We start from the raw sequence: 17443 nt of genomic DNA, 5'->3' as shown, positions 1-17443 counted from the left end.
TACCACATAATTACTTATCAATATTTAATGAATAAATAAAAAATATTTAATATTTTCATATTATTTATTTTGATATATTTTATTATTTTTATTATTTTTTTGCGGATTGCTTAAAATTTCTGAATTAGTGACTGTTAATTACGGGCAAGACTTGATGAAGAGCTTAGACCAAGCCACTGGAAACCACATTATTACTTATCAATATTTAATGAATAAATAAAAAATATTTAATATTTTCATATTATTTATTTTGATATATTTATAATTTTTTATTATTTTTTTGCGGATTGCTTAAAATTTCTGAATTAGTGACTGTTAATTACGGGCAAGACTTGATGAAGAGCTTAGACCAAGAGAAGGAAGCCACTGGGTAACTACTTGACGACTATGAGTGTTTCAAGTATAATTATATATACCTGAATAGAGGATCATTTCTTTCTCTAATTAACTCACTACGTAAATCCCAATTAACTGTATGTGCTGAACATATGGCACTTTCCCTTGCTGCTGCTTCTTCTTCTTCCTCACCTCCCACTACTCGATATGATGTTTTTATCAGTTTCAGAGGCGAGGACACGCGTAATGGCTTTACCAGCCATCTTCATGCTGCTCTCCTCAGAAACCAGATCCACACGTTCATAGATTATAGAATCCCCAAAGGAGGTGTCGTCTGGAACGAACTTGTTGAAGCCATCCGGGACTCAAAGTTGTTTGTTGTTATCTTCTCCGAAAACTATGCTTCGTCTAGCTGGTGCTTGAGAGAGCTGGTTGAGATCATGGAGTGCAAGAAAAAGAATGAACAAGTTATTGTGCTTCCAGTGTTCTATAAGATAGAGCCCACACATGTTCGCAAGCAGAGTGGAAGTTACCGCAGAGCATTTGATGAGCATGAGAGATCCTCCAACCGTAAACATGTGCAACAATGGAGGACGGCACTTACTCAAGCTTCGGATCTCTCTGGCTTCACTTGCAATCACCACAGGTAAAGGGCCCTAACCTTCTTAAGTTTTAAAAAACAATAATATATTAGTGTATGCTATGACGAAGAGAAAAATTGATGAAGAGATAAAAATTTATTCTTATATATAATTAGATACCTATCTAAAAAAATGTGTTATTTTATTTTTGTGGAGAGTAGCAGTAGTTGTGTAAGTACTGTAACTGATGCAGGAAAAAAGAGTAGTTAGAATCTTGTGTTAGTTACTTAATCTTTACCCTTCTTGATTTAGTTTCTTGTGTCTCAAGCCCGTGTGATGTATCTATATATCATCACTTCTGAACATAACATACAATACAGATTACACATAATACACTCCAATAGAATTCATTCAAGCTTAGTCTCTTCTCTTCTCTAATTCTCTTATATCATCAATCATCTCAGCATATTCCACAATTTTTATTAATTCTTGCAAAAAACTTTTTCAAATTTTAATCTCTAAAGCCTTTTTTAGAATATATATTTAAAAATTAGTTATTTTTGTTAAATTTTTAATTTTTTTTAAAATTTATTTATTGTTCATATCTTTTGAAATTATTTTTATCATCAATATAAATTTTAAGGTACTATTTTAATAGTTTACTCCATTTAATTATATTTGTCCTTTATTTTATACAGAAATTACTTTATAAAAGTTTTAGGATATAATTTAGTCAATAACACTCTAAAATTGTAATATTCATGAATAATATTAATTAGGCAAATTCATTGTTAAAGGATAATTTTTTCTACTTACACAATTTTAAGCATTATCAAATTTTATTTATTATTTTTTAATATGGTTATTTTTATTTTAAAATGAAAAGAATACTATACACAAAAGGAGGAAATTATTAATAAATAAAATAGTATTAAATAAACTAATAAATATCTTCCTTAATATTATACCCCAAGAAAAGAAAAATCTAGTAAGATTTTTTGTTATCTAGAGTTTGATCTAAGATAACAATCCCAACATAGGCTTGATCTCGCCTTCTACCTAACATATAATGATTGATTGATTTCGCATCAATTACCATTCAAGATACATTGGAGATGCTAATTATATTTATCCATTTTTATTTTATCTGATTATGCATATATTGTTTACTTCTAATGTGATTTTTACTTGCTGCTAGGCATGAAGCAGAGTTGATCGATGAAATTATAGAAGCAATTTTTCCAAATTTGAATTATAATTGCTATAGAGATGAACTCAGAAGTCCTTTTATCAGTAACAGAAACTATACCTCTGTTAAATCCTTACTGAAATTCAAGCTCGAGAAAATTCTTGTGATTGGAATTTGGGGTATGGGCGGTATTGGTAAAACAACTATTGCTACTACTCTTTTTCATGAGTACTCTTCAGAATACAAAGATCATTGTTTTTTAGTCTTTTCAAAAAAATTAGAAAAAAAAGGTGCTAGCCACATATGCACTAAACTTCTTTCTCAATTACTAAATCAAGATCTTTGTATTGATGATATTCGAGTAATACACTTTAGTATTATCCGTAAACTCAAGCATATGAAGGCTTTCATTGTGCTAGATGATGTGGCTGATTCACAAATTGCAACTGATTTGATTCAACTGCTTTGTAATTGCCTAAATTCTGGTAGTAGAATCATTTTGACAACAAGAGACAGAAATGTGCTTTCAAGTGGAGGAGTTGAAGCAATTCATGAGGTGAAGGAAATGAATTTTGAAGACTCCCTTAAAGTTTTTAGCCATAATGCCTTTAATGATTCTCATCCTAAAGAGGATTATTATGAGCTATCAACAAGAGTCGTAGCAGATTATGCCAAAGGAATACCATTAGCATTAAAAATTTTGGGATCATTTCTTCGGGCCATCAGCAAAAAAAGTGAATGGGAGAGTGCATTGAGAAAACTAAAAAAGTATCCCAATGCAGATATTCAACAAGTGTTGAGACTGAGTTATGATGCATTAGATGATGATGAAAAAAACATCCTTTTAGATGTTGCATGCTTTTTTGACAGGCATAAAATAGAAAAAGTAACAAGAATATTAAATTCTTGTGGTTTCTTTGCAGACATAGGAATAAAAAGCCTATTGGACAAGTCTCTTATAAGTATTCATTCAAATGGTAAATACATAAAAATGCATAGCTTGATACAGGAAATGTGTTGGAAAATCATTCATGAAGAATCTAGCGAAAATGGTGGTCGACAAATAAGACTGTGGAATACCGAAGAAGTCTGCAAGATTTTTCAAGATGAAAGAGTAAGAAAATCATGCTTTAATGGTTTGGTCTACAAGATGAGTGTATATATATATCTCGAAATATTGCTTACATCAACATAATACTAACATTGTATTGCAATGCTTTTCAACTTTTCAGGATATTCATAGAGTTGAAAGCATGATTGTGGATATGAATGAAATTACAATAGATCCATGTATAATCATCATTGCATTAAGGAAGATGCCAAAATTAAGGTTGCTTGCTTTCAGAGGAAACATCAATATAGATCTTGAATGGAACAGAGTGTTTGTAGAGGATTTTCAACTTCCTAATGACTTAAGGTATATTGAGTGGAATAAATGCTCACTTAAGTTTGTGCCGTCTATTTGTTGGCCTCAAAAACTTGTTCAACTTTCTATGCGAGGTAGCAATGTTCAAAAACTTTGGGATACAATACAGGTATTCATTTCTCTTCATTTTTTTTAGCATTTTTTTTATTTCTAAAATAAAAAAATATTAGGAGTCAATCATTTTTATCAATGTTAGATAATATTTTGAACTAATACTTTATTTTAATACTGTTAGAATTTAAAATATTCAAATGCAGGAAAAATAATTAGTTGTATACTTCATACTCAGAGACGGACCTAGAGGGGGAGTAGTGGCCTGGGCCCCCCATTTTTAGAAACTATATTTATATATGAGATATGTGTTTAAAAAAAATAAAAAATAAAAAATATTATGTAATTTAGTAATTTTATATGTATTATTTTTTATTATGTAATAAATTTACGTTTTAATTGTTTAATTTATTAATATTTTTCACTTAATTAATTTAATATCATACCCTCAAGTCTTTGTATCTTTTAAATTAGTTTTTATATAACAATTTCTATATTTATTAAAAAAAATCATTTATTTTTTTATATTAACATATTTAACATTTATATTATTATATTAATAATGACTTGCATGATTATATTTTGATAATCACATTATATACTTTAGATATTCTTTTTTTGTAAAAAATATTTCTTTTTCTTCTAAATTTACGTTGTTGAAAGAAAAATTTTTATAAAGATATCTTGTATTCTATAAGGGTACTATGTCTTTCAAATAATTAATAATTTATAATTTATTTTTAAATTTTTTAAAATTTTTGAAAAAATTAATTTTAATTAATAAGATATGTGATAATTTTTAATTAAACACGCTATAAATTATTGGTATTTTATAATTTTATAATTTACTATTGATATTGTTATATTTCTTTTATGTAATTATTATATTAAAAATAAAATTGTAAAAAAAATTTATAATTATATATATATATATATATATATATATATATATTTTGATAAATCTTTTGAAAAACTAATTTCAAAAATTATATGTTAATTATTTTTATAGAATAAAAAAAATTATCTAAAATTCGACTCCTCTATATTAAACTTTTTCTGGATCCGTTCATGTTCATGCTGGAAACATTTTTCTATTTATGTCTAAGAATAAGAGGAGAAAAAGAAGTGTTGGAAAATATAGTTAATTATTCTCGAAATATGGAAAAGTTATTATCATTTAATATTAGATATTAAATGTATAATAATTTATAAAATTAAAATAAGTGAGAACGCAACACATTAAATAATAAAATAAAATAACACATTTTTTCCCCACAGCACATGTACATGTGTTAATAACTTAATATGTTTTCGGGCCTGACATTATAAAATGTTACAGATGCTACCAAGTTTGGAGAAGATTGACCTCGATAGCTGCAAAGGTTTGATAGAGTGTCCAAATTTAGCAGGTGTCACGAATCTCAAAAAAATATCACTCTATGGTTGTGAAAGTTTACAAGATGTTCATCCATCTATTTTCTCTCTCCCCAAGATTGAAGAAATACGTTTGGAATATTGCAAGGAGCTGAAGAGGCTTTACAGTGATTATTGTTCACCCTCTCTCCGTTGCGTGCGGGCCATTGGTTGCTCGAATTTGCAAGAGTTCTCAATCCCAATGATAGGAAATCATTCCAAAAGCTTATATTTATCGTCCTCAGCTTTGAGTGAAGTGTCATCCACTATTATGCATCTCAAAAATCTTACCACGTTCGGTATTAACATCAGTTACTCTCTTGAAAAACTTCCTCAAAACTTTGCGCGCACAATTACACTCATGGATCCAATAAAACATGAAGACGACACATGCATTATTTTAAGTAGAATATTGCCCACCCCTGTCTTCTTGTCTCTCAATCAATTATCTTTCTACAAATGTAAGAGCTTGTCTAAACTCCCAAACAACATTCATGTCTTACAATCATTACAAGTATTAAAACTGCAAAGTTGTCATGTCATTACACGTTTGCCAAAAAGCATTAAGAATCTTCGAAAGCTCATAAAACTTTTCATCGATGATTGTAAAATGCTTCAATATGTACCTCCACTTCCCCCATCTATTATATACTTTGCTGCAAGAAATTGCAAATCTTTGAAGACAATCTCAAGTTTAACAAGTGAACCACCCAAAACATGCAGGGCATCCTTTAAATTCTATAACTGCACAAAGTTGAATGAGGATGCATATGAAGCAGTTTTGAAAGACTTGAAATTCAGGATAGAACTTGCGGCAAGTAATGGATGTTCGAATATACCCTTCTACTATTTACCAAGTAAAGAGAGCATACTTAATGATTGGTTCCCTCACTACTACTCTACAGAAACTTCAATCACTGTGGAAGTTCCTTCAGATCACAAGATTTCTTCTTGTCTTGTTGTCTGCATGTTGTTTTCTCAATTCCAATTTTGCGACTTTAGCAACAAACATTTGAGATTCAGGTGTGCATGCTACTTAGAAAAGGGTTGCAACGAATGGGAATGGATAGCAACTTCTGGCAAAACAGTACACTTGACCGATCATAAGACCACTGTGAATCAATTTGAAATGGTGTCAGATCATATGATATTATGGTATGATGGAGAGTATTCGAACAAGATAATGGAAGCAATCAAAGAGAGAAAGAGGGGCACCACTTGCAATCCTATCTTTAAATTTGAGTTCTATGCTCATCAAACAGAGGATAATGAAGATGTAGTGATAAAGGGGTGTAGGATCCGTTGGATGCATGTCATCAATGATGAAGAAGAGATTAGTCCAGATGTCATTGATGAAGGAGAGATTATTCCTGATGTCATTATTGATGAGGGCCATGAATATGATGACTTGGAGTTGGAGGACCTTCAGGTAATGCTTCTAATGCTAATCTCTGTAGTCTATCTTCACATATTCGATTTTGTTGCATTCTGAATTGTTTAGGCTAAGATTCAGAATAAAAATTAAATCATTTAAAATTGATTTTGGTATGTATATATTGTTGTTGCAGATAACTGGAGAAAGAGTGGATGTACATTGTTGTGCATTGGATATTGTCAATTGGTTCAAAAGATTGTTGGTAAGTTACATTGCCCAATTATATTAGTTAAGCTTTTGTTTGTATTTGATGAAATTATTATTTCTTGAGCAGCTTGATTTTCATAGTATAATTGAGTTTATTTGTTTTAATATATGGCCTGTGATTATAATTGTACTTGTAGTCATCGTAATATTTTTGTTGGAAATTAAAAGAATTGTAAATTAATTTGTTTTATCAACAATAAGTTAATATTTTTCTTTTTTATTTTTAAATTTTATTTTCCGTCTCTTTTCTATACTCATTTTTATTCCATTGGCAGATTATTGATTAGAAAAAGATTAGTTCCCTAATAAAACCAATTGTTGATAAAGTTGTATTAGATGGAAACTCCGGTATATACCACCAGTTTACATAATTTGACTTCAATGTAATTGTAACATGCTTCAAATATGATATAATAAATAGAGTTGCAATGGGCTAAAATCTGATATATTTTGAGATGAAATCATTCTTTCTAAAAATTTAAATTCACAAAACAAGATACATAAATAATCATATAATATATTAAAATTAAAATTCCAAAAAAAAAGAAAATTATACTAAGAACCACAATGCTTATTATAAAAGCTACAACAATAGAAATCATCACAATTTATTTTATGTTGTCAATTTTAATAACAGTGGTGGAGAACAGAGACCGAAGAAGAGATATAAAGAAGATTACTCCAAGTCTCCAAAAATAGTGTAATATTTTCCTATTAAATTGAGGTACAGTGACTCGTTCTTTTGGAGATGATGTGTTGTGGAATATTATTTTTATTAGTCTGTATTTTCTTCCTTGTTTCTTTTTAACTGAGTTGATATCGTTTTGTAACTTCTAAAAAAACAAAAAATTAAAGAGAGGAAATGAGAAAGAAAGTATAGAAGTGGGATGCAAAATGTAATTTCACGTGTCTCCACTCATATCTATGTGTTTCTTTCTTTTAACTTATTTTTTCTCCCTTGCTTCTACAGAGAACAACATATCATATGAGATCTCCAAGAGGAAAGCTTCTGTGGGGAATACCTAATTACCTATACTTGCTTTAGTTCATTATTGTTGTAATAGTTGTCTATTTGCTCACTTTATAGCACTCTTCTTGAGAACACACCATTACTTATTTTCGCTCATTTGATTGTTTTTGAGAAAAATAACAATAATAATTTAATGATAATTAATATTATAATATTGGATTCAAAAGTCTATTTATTGTATATAAAATAAAATGTCTTTAAAACAGGTCCAATTGCAAGAGCCAGTAATTATTCTATTATCTGGCCCATAACAAAAGTGCCAAAGTCCTTTGGCAATATCCTCTTTTTTCGTCTGGTTCATGACTAGCATGTTACACTCACAATCCAAGTTTGATTAGATCAGTTAGATGTTTCAAAAAGAAGAAATAAAAAGGCATGTTCATAAGTGGGTTTAAGCTAAATAAAAAAGTGAATAACCAAGTTCAAGCTGATGGTTCTACTTGAACTTGAGAAGGGAGTTGAATCAAGTTAACTTAAAACTTAGAGTTTAAATTCTGTTTTAGCGAAAGCTAAAGTTGCAGGAGATTATTTCATTTTGTCTCATGCGCAGTACAAGTAAAGAATATGGAAGAAAAGATAAAGGCCAGCATGTATCTTGGTTTGGATTTTTTATGCAATAAATCCTACATCCAGTCTCCACCACAAACCATGGTAAAATTTTCACTAAAATTCACATATTACATACATCAATATTATTGAATTACTCCCTAATTCAACTAGTATTTGCCCCTAAGCTTTCTTCACCAAAGCTTAGTTTCCCATAGTGCTGTCCCAACTAGGAAGGAGAATCTAAACAGATTCAAATTCACCAAGTGCTAACCCAACTAGAAAGGGAAACTAATCCTAGTTCAACAAATCAATACATCAGAAATTAGTGGCTATTATGCATCACTCATGCCTTTTCTCTCTTGCATTTTCAACCTCTCAAGATCAGCCTTTTCTCAAAAACAAAAAATGACACAAGATAGCCATAATACAAAGATCAGAATAAAATTAAGCTTGAGTAGAAGAAAAAGATTCCAGCTCAATGTTTGAGATGGTGATATGAATGTGTGCTCTCTTTTTCTTGCTTTGAAATGATGGAATGAGGCTTCTTATATGTCTTCTACTTGCCTTCATTTCTGCCTCTTCCATTTTCTTGTACCAGCTGCTCGTTGAAACTATCACTGCTAGCATGCAGTCCTTTCTTCATCATGCTCCACTAACTCTGCTAGTTGAGGAGCCCGTCCACCACCGCTGTTGTCCTTTGCTTGGCTTTCTTCCAAGGCATGCACTCCTTTTTCATTTTGCTCCATTTTCCTGCTGCTACTGCTCTATGCAAGTTTGTGTTTTTGCTCAACCACGATCCAAGTATTGCTCTGATGATGTCCTTGGGTTAGTGGAGTGTCCTTCTGTCCTTCTTGCTTTATTTGAGCCACACCTGTCCTTGCATGATCCAACTGTCCTCTTATTGAATTTAGCAAATATATGACCATTTAATATGCTGAGCGGTGCTCTGAGAAGCATTGGGCTTGATTATTACTCTTGGAGCACTAAGGAGCAAATGAACACTAAGTGTTGGGAGCTTTAGCATGTTGATTTGCTGAAACTTATGTTGGTTTGGGCTGATGCAGCATGAACTTGGACAATTGGGCCCGCAACAATTAAAACACCCATTAAATAGCATTGGGCTTTCAATCCAAAGAATGTTTGTCATCATTTGTAAAACCCAAAATCAACTTAGACTTAACACAAGTATTGAAAAAGAAAGAAAGAGAAAAGTCAAAAGTTGGAGCTAAGAGATAAAATCAAATTTGTTGAGTTTAAAAAATTAATAATATTTTGATAATAACAAATATTTAGTATTTAGGTTGAAAATGGTTTGTAGCCCCAAGTAATTTGCAGTCAAGAAAGGATCCAAGCTAAATAGAAGCATTCTCCTTTGCACCAACCATTGCGTCGAAGGTGCTAATCAAAAACCAAAGAAAAAAAAACAACATTGTAAATAAATGAAGATATCTCAAATTAGGTTCAACTGAAAAAAGGTAATCTTTAACATCAAACATCAAAGAAAAAAAAAGAGAAAAAGTCAAATATTGAAGTTGTAAGGAAAGATCAAATCAAATGTTTATTCAGAAGTAAATTATAATTTTTTAGTTTCATTTATATGTAATTATTTTAGCTTGTTGAAACTACTTTTTTCAATGTTGCTCAATTCAAGAAAAAAAAAAAAGAGAAAGGAGCTCTTTCTTTTTGTTTCAAATCAAGGGCTGACAACAAATCTTGGAACCAAAACTAAGATCAATGGTAAAAATTGCTTTTTTCTCACCCATAATTTTTTCCAAAAAAAAAAATGAAGAAAAAGAAATGATAGAACAGAAAAACAAATAAAGCAAACTAACTTCTTTTACTCATGGTTGTATGGCTTCACAAAACGCTTCAAAGAAAGTAAAGTTGCTTTTATGAATCCTCTCAGGATTTCAATAACAACGAACTCAAAATACCATATTTAATGAAACCATTCGGTTCTATAAAAAACTCTTGATGGTTACTTCCTTTTCATATCAATAGACCAGATCGCCTTGAAAAATGCAAACGGTGCAATCAATAAAAAGATTACTACACTTTTCCATACACCTTAACTTCAATCATCTCCCATTTTTAAATTATTTTATTTTAATAAAGTAAGTTGATTTGGGGCTCTATACTTATAACTCATATCGCCAAGTTATAATTCAAAAAGTTCAATTTGCTTTATCAAAATATCACCAGGCTAAACATGGGGCTATGATTTGATCGTTATAACTCGGTTAAAACGTTATAACTTGGCTATAAACACTATAGTTTGGTTATGAAAATACCAAAACGTATAATAATATTCTAAAACGTTATTATTTCTCATTTAAGTGAGATTTTTTGGAAATGTAACAGAATACATCTCATTCCAAATATAAAAGGAAGGTAAAAAAAATATTTGGACATATTGCAACTTGTAAAGCTTATAATTCACTTACTAATTTGAGCATCGAAGTATCTTTTATTTACAGGTACTCACCTCTTTGTTCTTCTACACCTCTTTGTTCTTCTATTGCCTAAGTATAACTCATTCTAACAGAAGGTCTGCAGTCATTCATTGACGAACGCACTATACAATGGCTAACCTATGCAAGAACAATCATGATTATGACTTAATTAACAAATGTCTTTAAAGTAATACTAAAACGGAAAGTCTCACGGACAAACAAATATAACAAATCATAACCATCATTCAGCAGCCAGCATGTACTCATGCTCTTTATATATATTTGGATTTTTTTTGTTTGCTGTAGAAAAATATTAATATTGGTTATTTGCTGACCCAAAAATTAAAAAATTGTTAACCCTATACTAAAAATATGAAAAACGAAAGTACTCATCATCCTCTTAACATATTTAATGCATTAACAATTAAAATAAATTTATTTTGTTTATTAAAACTTAAAAGATTTTATTTATGAGATTTATAAGAAGTGCTTCTGGAACAGCTAATAAACAGAACAAAGATTATCTAGCATCCATTTTGAAGTTGTTAAGGAAGAAGGTAGTTGGGACTTGGGAGAAAGTCAGACTAAATAACGGAATTAGAAAACGCGTATTAGTTCGATGATGTAAACAACTAAATATTTTAATTTGCTAACTATTATTCATGCAATACAAGTTGTTGAGTTGTTCAAAGTTAATACTGATAAAGGGACAAAAACATGCGTCACATGATTAAGATCAACACTATCAATATTAGTATATTACCTTGATGCTTGTGGATCGGAACAAATTAAAATTTCTAATCAAAGCTAAGAAAGACCAAGGGAAACCACTCGGTAATTAACTTCGTGATGAGTGTTTTAATATAATTACATGTATACAACTCCAATTAAGTCTGCTGAACAGATGACACTTCCACTCATCAGATGGTAATTTCTTAGTTGACGTAGACCTAGTCTACATCGCATATAGTCCACAGATTAATACAAGATATTATTATTATTGTTTGCGTTTCGTGAAAATGTGTAGCTTTTAATTTTATTTGTACACAATACAGCATATGTGAGATGAGAACAAAGTATTTTCTTTCTTATATAATTAACTGCTGATTCATTCCCCCCAACATAGAGGCATGGCACTCTCAGTTGCTGCTGCTGCTTCTTCTTCTTATTCTCAAGCATCTCTCACTCATCAATACGATGTCTTTATCAGCTTCAGAGGTGAGGACACGCGTAACGGCTTCACCAGCCATCTTCATTCTGCTCTCCGCAGAAATCAGATTGAGACGTTCATAGATTACAGAATCCAGAAAGGAGGAGGCATCTGGAGCGAACTTGTTGAGGCCATCAGAGACTCAAACTTGTTTCTTGTTATCTTCTCTGAGAATTATGCTTCCTCAAAGTGGTGCTTGAGAGAGCTGGTGGAGATCATGGAATGCAAGAAGAAGAATGAAAATGTGATTGTTGTGATTCCAGTGTTCTACAGAATAGAACCCACAAATGTTCGCAAGCAGACCGGAACTTACCACACAGCATTCGCTGAGCATGAGAGATCCACGGACCGTAAAGAAGTGGAGCAATGGAGGACTGCACTCACTGAAGCTGCCAATCTTTCTGGCTTCCAATGCGATCACCACAGGTAAACCACTCCAACATTCTTAAATTTCAAAAACAATATATTAGAGATAAATGCTTGAATCAGATTGTGATAAATGGATACTATCCTTGATCAGATTTTACCAAAATTTAGTTGAAGAATTAAAAACTTCTTTATATTGCTATTACAATTTTTGTTTATGTTAAGTGTATTTTGGCTGAAATTTCAAATGATACCTTTTTTTCTTTTTAGAGTTTAATAAGTATTAGACTGCATTTGAAAAGAAGATTTAGATTGAGAGATTAAAATTAAAAGATAAATACTAAATCTTAAATATAATAAATTGAGATATTAATTTTAAATTTTAAATAAACTATATAACTTAATGTTAAATCTTAAAATTTTGAATTTTAAATTTTAAAATTTAAATTTTGAATTCTAAATCCTAAAATTTTAAATTTAATAATAAATATTAAATTTTAGATTTGGACTATTAACATAAAATATAATTGTTCTGAGGGTTACTTGAAATTGGGTTGCTTTTGAATCTGAACGTGATGTTTAGACTCTTTTCGAGGCAGCGTCCGACTTCTTCTGGTATCGAGGTGCCACCGTCCGAGTTCCTCGTGAAGAGGTGGGGGGGCCCCAGAGATTCATTGCGCTTCCGTCGAGCTTGGCTACCGTCGTCTTCATCTTCCTCATCTCCTCCTCGTGACCCAAACCCAGAAAGCCCTAAGTCTCCATCTCTTCTCTATTCTTCAAGCTGTGTCGCCGCTGCCGTTCTAGTGTTGCCATTCCATTGCCGCTTCGAACCCTAAGCACCAGCTCAGGTTCCCTCTTTTACTATCTCACTCTTCCTTCGATTACACAACACACCAACCTAGATCTATTCTTATCTTCTCGAATCTCAGATCCAAGGTTTGCATATAATGTTTTTCATTTTTTCATTTTTCTACCTTTGCTTGCTGCGTTATTTACTGTTGATTATTTAGTAGATTCGATTTGTTGATGCTATTTGCAAAAATCAGTGGATTCAATTTGTCGATATTAAAAAGGATCGGATGCATATTAAAAAGTGGTGCACTTTTGCAAGATATATCTATAAAATTGAAGCAAAGAAGCTTTGTTAACATTTACAGAGTCAGAGAAACAATAAAAAATTATAGCTAAGTTGTGCAGAAGAAATAAAAAGAAAATTCAAGCACGTTGATAATTCATTAACTGTGTATTTTCGTTCACTACAATTATATATATTCCAAGATCAATTTAGAATGATTTAATTTTTGTTGTGGATCTCTACACTAAACAATTGAGAATACAACAATAATGCGTGAAAACTACTTCCATTAGTATTAGAAGCATTACCTCTAGGTCCTCCAAGCCCAAGTCATCAATGGCATCAGGACGAATCTGTCCTTCATGATTGACATGGACATGCATCCAACGGATCCCACACCCCTTTATCACTACTTCCTCATTATCCTTTGTATAGGCATAGAATTTAAATTTAAGGATTGGATTACAACTGGTGTCCTTTTTTCGCTCTTTGATTGCTTCCGTTATCTTGTTGGAACCCTCTCCATCATACCATACTACCTTATGATCTGATACCATTTCAAATGGAATCTCAGTCTCGGGAACAAAGCCGGTCAAGAGTGCTGTATTGGCAGAAGTTGCGATCCATTCCCACTCATTGCAACCCTTTCCCAAGTAGCATTCCCATCCAAATATCACTTTTTTGTCACCAAGGTTGCAAGATTGGTATTGAGAAATCAAGATGCAGCCAACAAGATAAGAAGAAATCTTGTGTTCTGGAGCAACTTCAACAATGATGGAAGCTTTTCTAGAGTAGTAGTCAGGGAACCAGTCATTAATTATGCTCTCTTTACTTGGTAAATAGTAGAAGAATCTATTGTTTGCTTCATTATGCGGATATCCATCATTATTTGCCACCAGTTCTATCCTGAATTTCAAGTCTTTGAAAACTACTTGATATGCATCATCATCCAACTTTGTGCAGTTATAGAATCCAAACCATGCATGGTGTTCTCTGGGTGGTTCACTGGTTAAACTTGAGATTGCCTCCAAAGATTTGCAGTTTACTACTTTAAAGTATATAATAGATGGGGGAAGTGGAGGTACGTATTGAAGTAGTTCACAATCAATAATCACAAGTTCCATGAGCTGTTGAAGATTCTTAATGTTTTTTGGTAAACTTGTAATGACATGACAACTTTGCAGCTGTAATACTTGTAATGATTGTAAGACATGAATGTTGTCTGGGAGTTTAGACAACCTCTTACATCCGTAGAAAGCTAATTCCTTGAGAGACAAGAAGGCAGGGGTGGGAAATATTCTACTTAACATGATGCATGTGTCGTCTTCATGTTTTATTGGATCCATGAGTGCAATATTACTACTTTAACTGATTTCTGCAAATAGCATCAACAAATTGAATCCACTGAATAATCAACAGCAAATAACGTAGCAAGCAAAGCTAGAAAAAATTAAAAATGAAAAGCATTAGATGCAAACCTTGGATATGATATTCGAGAAGATAAGAATAGATCTAGGTTGGTGTGTTGTGTAACCGGAGGAAGAGCAAGACAGTAGAGGAGGGAACCCGAGCTGGTGCTTAGGGTTCGAAGCGGCAATGAAACGGCAGCACTAGGACGGTGGCGGTGACACAGCTTGAAGAAGAGAGAAGAGATGGAAACTTAGGGATTTTTGGGTTTGGGTCACCAGCAGGAGATGAGGAAAACGAAGACGACGGTAGCCATGCTCAACGGAAGCACAATGAATCTCTGGGGTTAGGGTTGGAGGCGCGATGGGGTTACCGTTGGAGACTTGGAGGCGCCATGGGATTAGGGTTGGACGTATGCAATGAAGATGCTTTGGCTGAAGTAGTGTATGTGTTAGAGTGACGAAAAACGTTAAGTGTCCGTGTTTAGTTTTACAAGTGAAGTGTTTTTGCTTTCAATAGTTTTACATACCTTTTTGGCACACTTTAAAAATGTCACGGTAACGTAATTTTCTTAGCACGCTTTAAAAGCGTGCCTGTTATTCTCTATGGCTACGTGTTTTAAGTGTGGCAAAAAAAGCGTACCTAAATCTCTAATCAATTGCCACCCTCATAAAAGCCTGGTCATAGGCCTCTTTTGCACGCTTTTTAAGTGTAGCAAGAAAAAATGTAGCCAAATCTCTAATCAATTGCCACCCTCAAAAAAGCGTGACCATAGATCACTTTTGACCTCGCTTTTAAAGCGTGACAAGAAAAAAGTGTGGCCATAAACCTTTTTTCTTATAGTGGGATCATTGGCAAATTTATATATTTGAACTAATATATAATTTGAATCTTAAAATTGATACATCGTATTATTTAAATTTATATATTTGACTCTTTAGATATATTTTAAAAGTAAGAATTTTACATGTATGAATGTAAGTTTATATATATATATATACTTCGTAAAATATTTGTAAAAAAATATTGATATTTCAAAATAATTGGATTGACTTTTAGAAAAAAGATATTTTTTCATCTATCTTAAACGATTTTTTAATAGAATAAAGTTATTTCATGTTTATTAGATAGATTGTTTAAAGGGTTAAGTACGATTTTGGTCCCTAACGTAGGGATAAAAAATTTATTCCATCCCTTGCCTTTTTTTCGCTATAAAATAGTCCCGAAGGTTTAACTAAGTTTTAAAATCATTATTCGAACGAAAATACCCTTCTCCCTTCTTCCCCAAAATGAACTGAAGCAGAATAGAAGCCCAAACTGAACCAGAACCCACCACCACCACCACCATTATCATTACGGTCATCATCATCATCATCAAAATTTTTCCAAAATCAACCAAAATAGAAGTCCAAGCTGAACCAGAACCCACCACCACTACCACCACCATTATCATCATGGTCATCATCATCAGAACTTCCCCAAAATTAACCAAAATCAACCAAAAGCAGAACAGAAGCCCAAGCTGAACCAGAACCCACCACCACCACCATTATCATCATGGTCATCATCATCATCATCAGAAGAACAACAAAATTCAGAACCCACTACCACCACCCCCACCCAGAACTCAGAAAATTAGAACAATCAAAACTCAAAACTAAAATTCTTCCTCTTTTATTAACAAAACTCAGATGCAATTACAATAATAAAAAATTCCCAAATTCATCTTCAATTACAAGAACAAAAAATCCATAAATATAATTACCAAAACAAACGATGAGATGAGGTGCAACGACGAGGAAGAGGTGCGGCGAGACGAGGTGCGACGGCGAGGAGAAGGTGCGGCAAGACAAGGGCGACGGCGATGACGTCGGCGAGGGCGATGAGGAGGAGCAGACGTCCACCCTCACGGTGAGATCCAGCGGTAAGGAATGAACGACGAAGAGCAGAAACGGCAGTGGCAAAGAGCAGCGGCGGTGGCCCTTCTCCTTCCCTTCCACCTCTTCTCCTTAAACCAAGACCCAACCCCCCTCCAGCTGATACCCTCCCCCATTTCCCTTAACCCGTGTTTTTTTCTTTTTTTTTTTTAATTTTTTTGTTAAGGGTATTTTCGAAATAAAAATTAAAAATTTGGTAAAAAGGACGATTTGAAAATTAATTTATACTTTTGGGACTATTTTGTAGCAGAAAAAATACTAGAGACGAAATAAATTTTCAGTCCCTACCTTAGAGACCAAAATCGTACTTAACCCTTGTTTAAAAAGATTTTTTAGATATTAAAATTTAAAAATGTTTCTCAAAACTCTTTTATTTTCAGCCCCTACCTTAGAGACCAAAATCGTACTTAACTTTTAGAACAAGCAAATAATTTATTTTTAAAAAAGTATCTTTGTTTATTTTTTTAACAATGGTACTTTTCTTAAAATATGTAGTATCTAAATAATTTTAAAATTAAATAAAAAAATTTTATTTTAAAACAATACCTTTTTTTACTTAAAAATCAACCTAAATGAACACTTAATTTGATCAATAACACTCTTAATTTACTTGTGCTAAGAAATTAAATTATGAAAAAAGACACCATACTTGTGACAAAGGTGCTCCATTCATCAGTCATTCACTTTCAACTTCCTAACATTTAATTTCTTGGTTATGTAAAATCCCTACAATACCCTTACTCTCTTTTTCCCAAACCAAACCCTAACCCTAATCTCA

The 17443-nt window shown here is 32.2% G+C and overlaps 4 protein-coding genes across 4 annotated transcripts; all 4 read left to right on the top strand.

Moving 5' to 3' along the window:
- Positions 1–330: 330 nt before the first annotated feature.
- On the top strand, positions 331–1294 carry LOC107624700 (disease resistance protein RPP4-like). The gene has a single exon (XM_021115109.1). The coding sequence runs from the start codon at positions 489–491 to the stop codon at positions 984–986; it is 498 nt and encodes a 165-aa protein (XP_020970768.1). The 5' UTR covers positions 331–488; the 3' UTR covers positions 987–1294.
- Positions 1295–2503: 1209 nt separating this feature from the next.
- On the top strand, positions 2504–6103 carry LOC107624699 (TMV resistance protein N-like). Its single transcript, XM_016327148.2, has 4 exons — positions 2504–3220; positions 3339–3641; positions 4923–5957; positions 5999–6103. The coding sequence occupies exons 1-4, from the start codon at positions 2504–2506 to the stop codon at positions 6101–6103; spliced, it is 2160 nt and encodes a 719-aa protein (XP_016182634.2).
- On the top strand, positions 6032–7130 carry LOC107624702. Its single transcript, XM_021115110.1, has 2 exons — positions 6032–6425; positions 6565–7130. Exons 1-2 carry the CDS (start codon positions 6126–6128, stop codon positions 6658–6660), a joined length of 396 nt encoding a protein of 131 aa, XP_020970769.1. The 5' UTR covers positions 6032–6125; the 3' UTR covers positions 6661–7130.
- Positions 7131–11713: 4583 nt separating this feature from the next.
- On the top strand, positions 11714–12344 carry LOC107624698 (toll/interleukin-1 receptor-like protein). The gene has a single exon (XM_021115108.1). The coding sequence runs from the start codon at positions 11801–11803 to the stop codon at positions 12308–12310; it is 510 nt and encodes a 169-aa protein (XP_020970767.1). The 5' UTR covers positions 11714–11800; the 3' UTR covers positions 12311–12344.
- Positions 12345–17443: the final 5099 nt, after the last annotated feature.

Source organism: Arachis ipaensis, unplaced genomic scaffold (assembly GCF_000816755.2).
Source record: "Arachis ipaensis cultivar K30076 unplaced genomic scaffold, Araip1.1 Aipa444, whole genome shotgun sequence".
Lineage (NCBI taxonomy): Eukaryota > Viridiplantae > Streptophyta > Magnoliopsida > Fabales > Fabaceae > Arachis > Arachis ipaensis.
This window is presented reverse-complemented; position numbering and strand designations above follow the sequence as displayed.